At 33.9% G+C, this 16063-nt stretch overlaps 1 protein-coding gene across 51 annotated transcripts in view; it reads left to right on the top strand.

Moving 5' to 3' along the window:
* nfasca (neurofascin homolog (chicken) a) overlaps positions 1-16063 on the top strand; it is a 171735-nt gene that overhangs the window by 133539 nt on the left and 22133 nt on the right. For 14 of the 51 annotated variants that reach the window (XM_068224077.2, XM_073915393.1, XM_068224084.2 and 11 more), the window contains 2 exon segments: positions 7981-8271; positions 10115-10234. The exons of the other annotated variants lie outside the window; for them this stretch is intronic. In XM_068224077.2, the coding sequence (XP_068080178.2) occupies positions 7981-8271; positions 10115-10234 (411 nt within the window). 51 annotated transcript variants of the gene reach the window in all.

Consider the following 16063-nt stretch of genomic DNA (forward strand, 5'->3'; position numbering starts at 1 on the left):
AGGGCGACATCAAAGTCCAACGCCCAACCTAAAAACAACCAAACATCAATGTCTAGTGATGTTATCATGATGTTAGATTCCAACATACCCCAATGTCTTGGGAACATTAAATTAAGTTTGGAAGAGAAAATTGATGTCACAACACAGCATCAGGCCGACGTCAATGTCCAACGTCGAAGAAAATTGTTGTTATGTTTGCTTGGGTTTCCTCTGGGTGCTCTGTTTTTCCCCAAGTCCAAAGACATGTACTATAGGTGAATTGGGTAAACTAAATTGTTTTAAGTGTATGTGTGTATGTTCAGGTCTTCCAGGTGGCCTGAAGAAGGGTTGAGCGTTGGGCTAACAATTCACCTCGTAAAAATAAATATTACAAAACACCAACATGGTGTGGCTAAATATCAACTCCGATATTAATGACCCTGGCAGTAGGTAAATAGTAGTATAAGTAGTAATAGTAATAGTAGTAAAAGTTGTAGTAGTAGTAGTAATATAAGAATTTGGGATCATTGTCTCCAATTCATGATTTGCACACTTCACCTTTAAATCTTCTTATTTTCTCTGATGAAAAACCATGCTCAGCTGCACTGTGTCTAATGCCTGTCCCTCTCCGTCTGGTTGTCTGTCTGCTCTCATCCATATATCACTGTGTGCTTTCAGGGATGGGCTTACACTTCTGCACTTTTGTGAAGTCACTGAATCTGCTCTCAGTCTAGATGATTACAGTTTGATCTCTTTATGATGCTACTATGATGATATTTTACCTTAAGCGACACACAAATAAGTTTATATGCGATTCCGATGCAATGTGATTCATTCAATTGACCCGTAATCCCTGATGGCACCTCGCTACTTCAGCCCTGACATCACTTCCTATCACATGCCTTGCTTGGCATATCCCAGCATGCTCTTCTCATCATTTTGGGTTGACATCAGTCTAGGTTGAAATCTAGCCAGAATGAAACGGTGTGGTTCTGGTTTGGGAAACAGAGACCTCTAGGGGCAATGCTTGGATACTGTAGTTTGTATTAAAAAAAAATAATTCACCCAAAAATGAAAATGTACTCACTATTTACTAACCCACAAATGGTTATAAACATTTATGAGCTCACTCATAAAAGAAAAGAAAAAGACAGAAGAAGACAAAAAATTAATTAAAAGAAAAAATAATTAAAATAAATAAATTAAAATAAAATAAATATAAATAAATAAAATAATAAAATTAAAATTAACCTGTGACCATTGACGTCTATAGTAGGGAAAACACTACTACACTAAAATGCTGGATTTCATACATTCGATTTGTGTTGAGCAGTGATGGGAATAACAACGCTGTAAATAAATGGTGTTACTGAACAATGGTGATGCTTTTTTCAGTAACGAGTAATTAATTGTAAATTACTGTTTCCCCGTTACAACGACATTACCGTTACTGACAGTAAAATGTGCGTAATTACAATTGAGAACACTAAAGCTGTTTGAAGCACACAGCAACCACCTGGAGTCAGAACAATGGCAAATCCAACAAGTTCAAAGGTATCGCTTCCTAACTGGAAACATTAGCACCACTTTTCCCTTGTTGAGGTGAAAGACAAGAATATTTATGTATTGTGCAACCTATGCCCATGAAAAAAGAGTCTCTCTGCATCGATGAAAAGTTATTCTAATCTAATGAAGCACCTCATACGCCGCATCCTCCCACAAATTAGTGGCTATGCAGGTGATACTGTGAGATCTGCTACCAAAAAGGAGATGAAGCCATGACGTCAAAGCAAATAAAACTTAATTTTTCTCTACCGCAAACACTTATTACTCAGACAGAACCAAACAAAATAATATCTAGATATATACTGTAGTTGAGGACATGCTGCCGTTGTCTTTCACATTGTTCCACAACAACATTGAAATAGTGTAGATTAGTGTACAATGTTTTTTATTTTAGAGTCATTCGAATTTTTTTTATGTAACGCGATAGTTACTTTTCCTGGTAATAAGTTACTTTTATAATCATGCAACTCGGTTATTAACTAATTGTGTCACTAATTGTGAGAAATAACTATATTTACTCTTTTAAATGAATGTGCCCAACACTGATGTTGAGACAACATGAAGGAATAAAGTTAACATATTGGTTTTTACAAATTTAAGGGGATTGAAAATAAAAAATTAAGTTGTCCTCAAAAAACTCAAGAATTGTTTTAGCCTAATTTAAATAAGTAACAGCAAACACATTTTTTCAGTGTAAGTCAATGCTTACTTTCTTCAAAATATTTCTGTTTGCTTTCAACAGAATAAAAATAAACTCAAAGCTTTGGAAGAAGAGAAGGGAAAGTAGTCGGTGCCTATAGCCTATAGTGGTTAAGTTCGCCGACATATAGCGCCATGGTGCTCACAGCGATCTGAGTTTGATTCCTGGCTCGAGGTTCTTTGCCGACCCTTCCCCTCTCTCTGCTCCCAACTATTTCCTGTCAATTTTCTGCACTATTCTATCCATTAAAGGTTAAAAAAAATATTTTAAAAAAAAGTGAAGGGAAAGTAAATGACAGATCATTTTTGGGTGAACTGTGCCTTTAAGGGAAGGAATCATGTTCAGGTTAGGCAAGGTAAATAGTAAAGAATTAATAAAATTAAAAAGTATTGTTAGTTTTGTGAAGAGAATGCTATTACAGAAGCAAATGGCTATGGCAAACAATTGGTCACATTTTATTTCGAACTTTATATTTGTTGAATTGAAGTTACATTGCATCTACATGCCAACTAATTCTCATTAGATCATAAGTAGACTGTTAGGTTGGGGTTAGGGTTAGGGATAGTGTAAGTTGACATACACTTGCAAAGTTTCCTATAGTCAGTTAAATGTCTGTTTAGCAGCAGTATTCACAGATATTAAGTAGACAGTCTACTAAAACTCAAATGGACCATCAAAACAAAGTGTTACCAAACTATTAAGCAGTTGTTTGTGTGGTTGACACCAATTTCTCCAAATGACTTTATTACTGTATAAATGGTTAAACTGTTGTCTAGTTAAAAGGTTTGGGTAATAATACATTTCAGTTACTCTGGTGGAAATAGATGGCAAATTATTATTATTATATATTGATTGACTCATGGTTTGTTATAAAATGACGATATTTGATTATCTGGAGTCTGAGGGTTTCAAAAACTCTAAATACTGAGAAAATCATCTTTAAAGTTGTTCAAATTAAGTTTTTATCATCGCATATTATACTGCACCCAATCAAAAATGAAGTTTTGACACTGTGGAGCATTTACAAAATGTCTTGATTTAAGATGATCTTTACTTAATAGTATAGTGATTTTTGACATGAAATAATGATCCATAATTTTGATTTATACAATGTAATTTGGGGCTATTCCAAACATTTACCCATGCAAGTCTGATTTTGTGGTTCAGGGTCATGTTTGTTGTGGATTTTACTTGCTGAATTAAGTAAGCCATTACTACTTCCTCTGAATGAATGCAAATTATACAAAATTATGAAAAAATACTTGAAAGTATCAAATCTGTCATTGTTTTCATAGTTAATTAATATTGTGAACATGCAAGAGCTGGCTTACAAATTGGCAGTACTTTTTTCTTTTCAGTCATGCAAACTGCACTGTGCAAGCTTACAACACATATGTAATTCAGTTTTTTATGCATGTAGTCACCTCTTATTAATAGAGGTATTCTTTTTGGATAAGGATTCATCCATAGCAAAGTGGATTAGTACAGTAATTATGGGTTATTTTCTAGCGTGTTCCTACTGATTGATGTTTACGTGTTGCTTTAACAAGGATAAAAGCCAGGTGTCAAGCAATGATACATGGAAGTCAGATTAGATTAGGAAAAGCTGCAGATAGTGAGTGTTGTGCTGCTGAATTATTCAAAAGAAATCAGCTCACCAGAAAATACAGCTTTTGCAATGCACGCCGCCGCTTCTGCTTGTGCCACCTTCATTTCTTTTATTATTTTGTGTCAGTCTTATGGAGAAATACAGGTAAGATTGCACTGAATTGTTGGCTTATTGGCTGTGTTGATCTGAACCCACATCACTGCGCTAAAGATTCACATCCATAGCATGTCTTGGTCTGGCAAAATGTTCTGTCACCAAGCGTAAACAGTCTCATCCTTGCCGATATACTGGAGTATGAATTGTTTTCACTTTTTAGTTTGGAAACTGCTTATGGGTCAAATACGACAAGGGATTTTCAAGCATCAAAACTATTAAATATGTTTTAGTTGAATGTGTTTAAATATGTTTTAGTGGATTGTGTCCTGTCAAAGTTTATTTTCTTCTGAGTAAAGAAAAACTGCAGTTTTACCATTACAAGAGAAGACTTTATGTAAAATATCATATAGTGTGACGAATATTTCGAAACCTAAAAATATAGGCATATTTAGAACAAGAATCATTTTAAGATAAACAATTGTATTAATTGGCATTTTAAATCTTTATTATGTGTCAATATTTTTCAAAGAACACATTTTTATACACACAAAAAAATACACAATTTATTATGATCACTTATTATTTAATATATTTCAATAGGTGCAGGCCGGAAAAACTATGTTGTTTCATGTTTACATGAATATGTTTTTACACTAAATGATTATTAAAATGATCATATAACTGATTAAAAATTATTTCACATTTCTTTATTACAAATGTTATTAATACAAAACAAATTGTTGCAGAAACCAAAATAGAACACATGTACCCCAGTATAATATTGCTGATACATCCTCGTATGTCAATAAAGATTACCCCATTATCTGATAATATCTTTTTATTGATTTATCTTACTATTTTATTTATTTATTTTTATTTATTTATTTATTTTTATTCAACAGAGTTTCAGAAAAACTGTATTTGCGAAGTCATTGGATTTATTTAGACAGTTCATATATAATAAAAAAGATAATACATAATAATAATAATAAATATATTTATAAGGCCCAATAACAGTCATTATGTTGACATTTATTTACCTCCACTGTAAAAAATGCAGGATTCCACGTAATTTTTAAATGGTGTCCAAACACAAGTCGATAAAGCTAACTTAACAAATTTAAGTGGATTGAACATAAAACAATTAAGTTGTGCCCAAAAAATATGCCCACTTTAAATAAATAGTTTGAACCAGCAGAACATTTTTTTTTTAAATGTAGAAATTTAAATGTAGAAAAAGTGAAGAAGCAGCTTTTTAATATATGTGAAAATTGATTGACTCTCTTCTGCAAGTAAATGCTGTTTATTTACATTTATAACAGTATCTTAAAAGAGTATAAAATATCCTCTATGTTCCAGTACTGACGAAGGGCTAGAAACTCCCCTGATATCATCTTTGACCCTTATAAAGTTTTCATTATTGAGTCAGTTCGTAAATTGTCCTTTGTTTCAAGGAAAATGCTTAAAAGGTGTACGATAATATCCACTGTGCTCTAATGGATTCCCACACATTTTCTCTTTTTGTGTTGACAGCAGTGCAAGTTTATTGTTTGTTATGTTTCAGGAGATATTCATGATTTGATATTTTGACTTGTTTCAAAATGCCAAGAGATCTGAGAATACTGTAGCATTTTGCAATTTGGTTCATGTGAGAATTGCATTAGCTCAGTGGATTGTAGTGACCCTATTTGTCCCCTTGGTGGTGCACAACAATCAATTTTTGCATACCCTCCACACAACCTCTGCAGTTTTCCTCTAAGACATGGCATTCACGCTGACAAATATCACAAAGAAAGTTGTTGCACCTTTTCAGGAGATATTTTAGAAAAGCAATACAAGCTAAAATTATGCGGAAAAATACAAATGTAATTTCTGGTATTTAGATATGCATTAATACTGCACTACATCTTGATATTTCTATATATTCTTATATACTTTATGCATGAAGTGTGTATACTACTGTTCAAAGGTTTGGTGGTAGTATGGTTTATCAGATATTTTTGGAGAAATAAAAATAATCTCCACTTGTTTTACCAATTTAGATTAAAAAACTGTAACACTGAATATTGTTATAAATTGTTTAAAAAATGAAATGTGTATTTTAATAATTAATATTTCTGTATAATGCAAGTCAGATTTTTCCAGCTCATGGTCCTTTAAAAATCATTCTTACAATATTTTGATCTAATAAAATTAAAAATTTAAGAAACAACTCTATTAACAATGTTGAAAACAGGCATCTGCTGCATAAAACATATGCCAGAGTAGTTGACGGTTCATACTGCTGTGGTGACCCCTGATGAACAGGGTGTCCGCAAGGGCTTAAAAAGACCTTAAAAGTCCTAAATTCACTGAAATATTGTTAAATAAATTTAAAGAGGTCCTAATTTTTCTCTGTTTAGGTAAAGCTAACCAGTCGGGCCGACATCCATTCAATCACCAACAATCCATCTCAATATAATCAGGGAAAGAAAACTAAAAAGAATTACTCAGTTCCTTGTGATAATAACAGAGCAATATATCCCTTTACATTATCTTCCATTCAAACATTTGTTCAGCAAAACTATTTACAGAAATAAGGGGGAGTAGACATTATATTTATAAATAGGCATGAAACTTACGGTTTTATAACAGAATGAATAGAAGATATACTCAAACAATTTGGACCAAAAGCCAACAAATATATATTTTTGATTGTTTATTTAATTGCAAACTAAGTTTTTATTTTATTTTGACACATTAAAGTATGTCATTAAGAACTGAAGTTTATTTATAAACTAATTTCGAGAGGATCACGTGTTTATGATTTACCACAGCCGATCTCCCATTAGCAAATCATAATTCCCCAATCATATGATTCCTAAGTTTCTATAAATAACCACAGTCTTCATTCAACATTTATCTTTGTCTGGAAGAAACCCCCATCCTCCGACTTCTCCTCCTTTTCTTGGTGGCACGGCGGCCCAGTGGTTAGCACTGTTAGCCCCACAGCAAGAACACTGCCGGCCCTGGTCCTCGCCAGGCTGGTGTGTGTTTCGGTGTGAAGTTTGTATGTTCTCCTAGTGTCGTGTAGGTTTCCCCTGGGTTCTCCGGTTTCCTCCTACCATCCAAATATATGCACAATGCTTAACGGATCAAGTAAAACTGGCACTTTGTCTTGCTCCCTTCAATCCCAAAGTAGTTTACCTTTGCCACTTCAGCTATGGAGTTTTTGAGATCTACCTGAGCTCAAGCTTCTCTCTCGCTCTCTCTCCCGGGACAGCATGCCAAACAAGCTTAGGATAAACCATCAGCTAAGTGTAAACTCTTGAAATACATTTTTATGGCAAACCAGGCCAATAGAAATAATCATTAGTGTTTAGCCCTGAATAAGTCTAAAATTTCATTCATAATGGTCTTAAAAGGGTCTTAAATTTGACATGATGAAATCTGCAGAAACCCTGAATAAAGGGATTAAGGTGAAGAAAATGAATGAATCAATGACTGTTAATCTAATAAAATTCTTAAGAAACAATTTTAATTAACAATGATGAAAACAGGCATCTGCTGCATAAAACATGCCAGAGTAGTTGGCGGTTCATTCTGCTGTGGTGACTCCTGATAAATCAGGGATTTAGCTGAAGGAAAATGAATGAATGAGTGTTGAAAACAATTATATAATGTGGAAACAAATGTTTCAAATGTATATAGTCCAACAGAACAGTATCTTTTTTTAACACTACAATATCTTCACTGTGTCTGATGTATAAACTAGTTAATTTCCAGAAAATCATACTCACTGAACATTTGAACTGTAGTATTTTACTTTTTTACAATTTGCAAATTGCAGTACGTAATATTAATGGCAGGTGGAATCCATTAGATGCAGTATCCCAATATTACATTCAGAACAGATTCTTCCATTAAATACATGGAAAAGGGGATTTGTGGGAATTCCATATAATTAACTCATTCTTTTTCTGTCTTTTCTCGCATCTCTTTGTGTCTCTCTTGTGCTTAACCTCTGGATCCTCTGTGTTCTTCCTCTCAGCCGTTAACTTTACAGATGGCTTGATGTTCGAAATTCCTCCTCCTCCCCTTCCCCCCTCCACTGACCCAAACCCAACAATATTCACCCCAGAACCAACTCCACCAGTCCCTACAACTGCTGCTCCAACCAAACCTACTACCACCACCACCACCACCACTACTACTACTACAACTTCTACTACTACTACAACTACCACAACTACTACAACAACCACCACTACTACAGCAGCTTCCACCACAGTTGCTCCAGTTCGGCCCGTGCCTCCCAAAACAGTGGATTGGAAAATGCTGGGTATCTGATAATGATAACAGTATTGAAAAAGCCCACAGTATAGATAATGAATAGATGAAATTAGTTTATCTTCTAGTGTAGATGACATGTATTGTGTATGTTCGACTCAGCCATGATTGATGTTCACCCTGTGCCAGAACACTCGAATTACACACAATTAGTATTGACAGTTGCTTAACAAATAGCCTAGTTGCATTAAAATGGTAATCTGAAGAAAATGTTGAAATTAAAAGCACACATTTGAGCAAATATTGTTAACATTTTGTAATTTAAAGACCCCATAAAAAATTTCATTGTTTTGTCATACGTTGTAATTTGACTTAATCAGTGACTTGATTCTCTGCCAACCAGAGAGACATTGAAAATAGCATGTGAAAGGCAGGTATATTTAAAAAGTATCAGGTAACATTTTACAATAGTAATGTATTAGTTAATGTTAGTTAATACATTAGTTAACACAAATTAACAATGAACAACACATCTGTTAAGCATTACTTGATTTTGTTAATGTTAATTTACTCATATTAATCAATGTTAATTTACTCATATATGTATTTCTTTGCCTTAACAGTTTGATTAGTTTATTTTTACTTACACAAACACTAATGTATATGTTAATGGATAAAATAGCATGACAATTATTGCTAACAATAAGCAACACATTTATTCAGTTATACTAAATCTTTGTTAATGTAAATATACAAATAGCAATGTGCTAGTTAATACATTAGATAACATGGACAAATAATGAACAATGACTCAGCAATATACAATCTTCAAGAAAACAAGAAAAAAATTAGGTTGAGCAACTAGAAAAATTAAGTTGGGCTAACTAGTAAAATTGGAGTAACTAGTCAATTAAATTGGGCTAACTATTAAAATTCAATTAGGACAACTAAAAAAATTATTGGGCTAACTTGTAAAATTCAGTTGGAGAGACTAGAAAAATAAGTTGGGCTGACTAGTAAAACTGGAGTAATTAGAAAAATTAAGTTGAGTTAACTAGTAAAATTCAGTTGTGGCTTAAAAAAATAAGTTGGAGCAACTTAAGTAATTGAAGTACATAGGAAAATTATGTTGGTGCAACTAGAAAAATTGAAGTACATAGGAAAATTATGTTGGTGCAACTAGAAAAATTTAGTTGGGGTACATAAAAAGCGTAAGTTGGAGGACTAAACAAATTGAGTTGGGGCAACAAGAAAAATAATTTATAAGAACAAGACAAATTAAGTTGGGGTAACTTGAACATTAAATTGAGAAATCTAGAAAAAAGTTGAAGCAACTAGAAAAATTAACCTGGGCTACCTAGAAAAAAAGGTTAGGGCAATTAGAAAAAAATAAGTTGGTCTACCTAGTAAAATTAATTTGGGTCAACTAGAAAAAAATTAAGTTGAGCTAACTAATAAAATTATTAGTTTTGTTATTATTGTGATTTTTTTTATCAGTACATGTGTGCACTAATTTTATTGTCCACAGTGAATTATTGTTACACAGTAAAACATAAAATACAAAATTGGACAAGCTAAATAATAACACAATAAATATTTTTTAAAAAGGTTAAATGTTCTAATGTGCATTTTGTAGAGGTACTAGTTTCTTAAAAAAGGTACTAGTCAGTAAAAACTTTTTTTAAATAGTAAGTAGTAGCATGAAAATATATAATAGTGTGCTTTATTTATTACACTTTAAAACATGTTTACTCCACCTATGTCCGTAACACTATCAATAATAATTAAAAGATACCAAAGTTCATGGGGTCTTTAAGTTCAAGCATATTTATATATCCTAACCAGTGTCTGTATGAAATATCTGAGTGCTCTCCTCTCCCACCTGTTCTGCATAGCCCCGAATGTAAAGATCTGGAATCTGACGGTGGATGCTAACAATGACAATGCTAACGTCAGCTGGAAGCACAACTTCTCCGTTGACAGCAGCAAGTTTGTTGTAGAGTTCACACTGGACAGTAAGAGCCAGATAAACCTGCCGAGAGCTTATAAAGGGAACGCTAGATTTTACTGGGCCTGCTGGAGACCCAAAGTTATCCTCTCGTTACGTTTAATTGGGCCTCGTTTTATAGCAAACTTACAGAACATCACATTACAGGGAGCTCAGGTTTATTCGGAAGGGAGGTATTGTAAATGTTATGAGGATTGTGCAACATTTATGATATCTCCCTGCTGTGCTTCTCTGTAATGTTCTCTTAAAATGCATTTAAATACTAAACTGAGGCAGTGCTCCAGCATGGTACTCAATAATATCATGTGTAACTGCAATACTGCATCTTGCTTTGTCACGCATGTTCCCTTTAGAAAGCCCTGTTTCTGACTGGTGGCTAAGAACAAGGAGAGATTTGACTGAATCTGTGAGAGGGAGAGAGACTATGAGACTGAACAAGAGACCAACCCTGCTTGTTTCACTCTAATTGGGGTTCTTTTGGTCAGGAAACTATAGTGACTTTGATGCAGCCTGACTTTGATACACCTATTATATGAAGTACAGCACTCTGCTATATTTAAGCCATTTTATCCTTTTTTTTAACATAAATGTAGATTTACTCAGGATGCATTTTATTTTTATAAACACTTGATTTTAGAAAATGTTACTAATGTACCAATTTACTAATTTATCATTTGATTAGCTTGCTTATATACAATATATATATGATTATACAATATTTACAATGTATATTTATTTCTTATTTTAAGTGTGGACCATACTAAAAATTGTTAGGTTTATGGTCATAAATATGGTCTGGAAAAAAAGCATATCATTGTATACATATTTATAACTTCTTATCAATTATATTATATTATATTATAATATATTATAGCTATATATTTAACAACAGCAGCAATATTATAATAAAAATGCAATAATATTGATTAATATTGTTAATATAATTTTTTTATTTAGGTATTTTTACTAAAAAAATAAAAATGTATAATTTGATTAGCTTGCTTATATACAATTTTTACAATGCATATTTATTATTTTAAGTGTGAACATTATTAAATATAGTTAGGTTTATGATTTTAAAATTTCAATATGGTTTGAGGGCAGATTATTATATTATATTATATTATATTATATTATATTATATTGAATTATATTATGTTATATTGAATTATATTATATTATATTATATTATATTATATTATATTATATTATATTATATTATAGTTTAATTATAATTAACAACAGCAGTAATAATATCATTAAAAATGTTATAATATGAATTAATATTGTTAATAATATTTGTATTATTTTAGATATTTTTACTGAAAAATAGTACAAAATATTAATAAAGAATTCACAGCCTGTAATTTCTTGAGACAATTTAGTACAGTCTCAGAAATATAGACTGATTTAGAACTAATTTAGATAAGTAACCAAATGTACATGTTTGCACCTTACATTTTAGGTATTAATATGTGCATTTAAGGTAAATATGTGGAAGTGTTTGATGCAAAAATTTCCACATTAATGACAGTGTTTGCACCTTTGTTTCTGAAAGTTAACTCAGTTTTTTTATTGCTCAGATAAATCCAAATTTGATCATAATTTATATTAATTCTCCATATCACACCAATGTTTTATTGTGCCAATACATGATTAAATTAGTCATAGCACTGTCCGATACATGACTAGCATATATTCCTCTACAAAAGTCTCTCTTCCTCACTCACTCATGTTCTTACTGTCTCTCGCTCGCTCCTTCGTCCTTGAGCTTTATCTGTTGAACACATTAGACGCAAACGCCTCTCCACCTTTATTACCCCAACCATTGGCTTCCCAGCAGCACTTGTCGTCTGGCTGCCCACAGCTGCTTGGCTTATTGTTCATATTGGCCACCATCGCCCCCATCCCACAATTAGATTATGCCAGCAAAGCCTGCCATATCTGATTGATGCCCTGCTTTTAAATCTCTGGTGGAAATGTTTCAGAGTGAGAGATAATGGCGAGGTTATCATTTCCTACCCAAGGTCTCCTCAAGGGGAGAGTCGGAGTAACAGGTTTAACCTTGAAGCATGTTGTACATCCTGATGCAATACCAAACCAAACAGGTGAAAATATAGCTATTGGGGATCTGTTTTTTATCCAAGCACCGCTGTGAGCGGCATTTTTATGGGATTAAATGACAGCAGAACCAAGATGCACACATTCTCCAAAAGCACTTCCCCTTGTAGACTTCCTATGCCGTTATATAACGTCTCCTATTCGTTTTTTTCTCCCCTCTCTCATCTTCTCACCATGTGCTGTCAAGATTGTGGCAGATGCATGCAGTCTGTGTCGTGATGTCTAAAAGTGAGAGACGTAGAAGTTTTGTTGATCTTAAAGAAGCAGATTGTGATATTGAAGGGTTTTAAGTGCATTTTGTGCATGTTATATGGGAATAAATGTTATAACGAGACTAGAAGAATAACAGACAACTCTTTAACTCAGTTTTTAAACTAGATGTGTAGGCCTTGTTTACACCTTGTATTGGGATGTGTTTTGTCAAACTGGTTCTAAATACAAGTGTGAATGGGGACCAGGCACGTGCACACTTACGGGCTCAACTTGTGTAGTGCACACACCCTTTTTAGTCTTGGATAGAAGGTGCCCTTCCAAAATCATCTAAAGTGCCCTCGCGACAACCCTCCCCCCACCCCCCCATGTCCTTCAGTTCACGCGCGACGTCACCCCCCAACCTCCCAATCCCCGTCCACCAAAATACATTTTTTGCAACTAAAATGATTATGTGGCCATAGTTTTTGCTAAATTTAAGGTAAATTTCATGCCATTTAGTTTTTTGTTTTGCTGTGAAAATATACACTAATGTACTATAACAATTTGAGGCATTGCATTCAGATGAGGACATCCCACATAGTAAAATATCTTTGGCCCAGCTCTGGCCCACACAATCAGTTTTTGCTTGGCCCACATGCCACAGTGAATTACAGTACATGACTGGACCAAGTCTGGCTTTCATACAAGGGTCAAACATGGACCATATCTGGGCCAAGTCTCAGCCAAGTTAATAACCCATAACTAGGCCCACAGGGAATCTGCGCATGCAGAAATCTGCAGATTTCCACATTTTTAACTCAAGTTTTTTAATGTGTCACTACTGTAATGAAATTGATAAACCCATGAATCTTTGCACTTTAGATGCTAAAGGCATGCTTTTTCTCAAAGTGACCTGATTGGTAGAATTTTTTTATTTATTTATTTATAAATAATAAAAATGTATTTTAAATGTAAGTCAAGATTGTCAAAAACTTACATTGCCCACATATCAATTATTTACAATTGAGCCAAATACTACATTTTACATCTGGCCCAAGTATTGTGTGCTGCCTTAAAGAAAAAAGCCAAATCAAGGCCATAATTGGCCCACATGCTGTATGCCAGTGCCGGATGTATGCCTGCTGTGCCAGATTTATGCCAAATCTGGGCCAGAATTCTTTGCTACCTGGGATTTTATTTGCAAATACTATCATGTTTTTAAATGTAAAACCATGCAGATGGCACCCTGTGCCACGGTGGGAATTTGAGCAGTGTTCCCAACTGTCTAAAATATGAGAGAAATCTGCAGCACTTAAAAAAGGCGAACTGTACATAATTGTGCAGCATCCGGTTAGACAGACAGAGTTTACATTTTACCATCTGAAACCCAGTGTTTGTTTTGAAGGTGAAATTAAATGTAAGTAACTGTAATTGTAGCACAAACCCATTTTTTTTACTGTAGTTTAGCGGCTATCTTTATATTGTTTTCCATTGTATGAGCTCACATGTAAATTTCAAAAGCTTATTTCACAATATTTGATCAAAATATTTGAAAATGTCCATTAGTACACCTGCCTATACAAATCAGGAAAGTGGTCAAAAGTGGGTTAAAGAAACAAGTTAAAACATTAGCTGTAAATGGCCTTGTCTACTGGTGATCTGATCGACTAAAATGCTTAATTTCAGGTGTAAACAAAGCCTAACATTTTCATGAAAGAAATGTTAATGCTTGCAAGGCCACACATGTTAAATAAAGCCATTTTCAGTCTTGTATCTCAAAAATGGATTATATTGGTTAACAGTGTTGCTATATCTTCTTTGTTGCTTTCACAAAGCAACATTTCTAAACATACGTTATTTTTGTTCATACAAGTTATTGGTCAGAGCTCATCTGCACTCTTAAACAATATAAATTCTTTATTATCATCAATAGGTGCATGAACAACCTTGAAGGAAAGGGTTATATTAATTGTTTATTTATTCTTCAAATGAAAAACTTTTTTCACTAAAAGTTTTTTCTATGGCATCAGCCTTTTGGAGCATTTATTTTATCTGTAGCAAATGGACAGAATCCTGGAACGTAGAGTGTTGCTTTCTCATCACAAGCAAAGCAGCTGAATTTGTTTTGAGTCTGGCTAAGATTGTATTTTATTTTTTTGCATTAGAGTGCCATTACCATGCTCATATATGCCTAAACAAACTGTATGAGGCTCCAAAACAAACATTCCAAACAAGTCAGGTGTGAAAATTCCCTATTATGAAATAACAATACTACATCAACTATGAACTAATATTAGGCCATGTTTACACTGTCAGGTCTTAATGCCCAATTCTAATTTGTTGCCTATATGATTTTTTTTTTGCCTGTCCGTTTACACAATTTTTAAAATTGTGACCTATATCCGATTCATGGGTTTACTCTTGCCATACAATTTAAAGCATGCATGTGGCGCATCTAGCATTTGCGCCACACTAACCACGATGGAAGAAATTGTCTTTTAGCTTTGCGAATTATGTGAAGTTCACCCAACTTTAAAATAATTTTGAGGTGGAGGAGAAGGGAAATGGCCGTCATCGCGGCTTGCGACTATGGTTTGTGTATGGTGTCCTCCGCCATTCAGAGAAATTAGTGGGTACGAGAGAGATCTCAGGTCTGGTGGGAGAAAATTGTGGTGGGCTTTAATGAGGAGCAGTGGGTCCGAAATTTTAGGATGAACACACACACTCCCATCCTTTTACGTCATTAAACCACAGAGAAGTACCAGATTGTCAAAAGTTTAATAAAGTACAAAATGAATGCCTCAATAAATCCGATCTGCCTGTTTACATGATAGTTGCATTGTCACGTATGCAATTTATATCTCATTTATTTCCACATATGGAGGAGGCCTGAAACCGATCTCTGAATATTCGAATGCATACGTTTTTTTCGTGTTTACACAGTCATAGAACAGATCTGATCACACATAAGCAAAAAAAAAATCGGGATTGGGTCACATTCAACTGGCAGTGTCAACGGGGCCTTAGACTTCAAGTTGGATATCAGTAGAGACTGGATATTTAATTTTGCATGCTTAATTCGATCTTACATTATATTTGTTGTAGCTTGACACTCAATCTATCACTTAATTTTTGAAAACATGTGAAAGTATTTTATTAATGACTATAATTATAAAATACTAATTTAATCCGTCTGATTGCTTTTAGATGTTAGACTTTTGTTTAGACCAGGGAGTTTCAGACTCGGTCCTGGAGGGCCGTTGTCTGGCAAAGTTTAGCTCCAACCCCAATCAGACACAGCTTGCCTAGCTAATCTAGGTCTAGAAACATCCTTGCAGGTATGTTGAAGCAAGTTGGAGCTAAAATCTGCAGGACAGCGGCCCTCCAGGACCGAGTTTGGACAGCCCTGGTTTAGACTAAACTAATGCAACTGTTTTACTTTGAATAGAGCGACATTGTGTTCCTCAACTGAATTTGTCTCTGTCGAGTCACGTTGGGTCCATTACTCAAAGCAGAAATTGTA

Source organism: Danio rerio, chromosome 11 (genome assembly GCF_049306965.1).
Source record: "Danio rerio strain Tuebingen ecotype United States chromosome 11, GRCz12tu, whole genome shotgun sequence".
In the NCBI taxonomy this organism is placed as follows: Eukaryota; Metazoa; Chordata; class Actinopteri; order Cypriniformes; family Danionidae; genus Danio; species Danio rerio.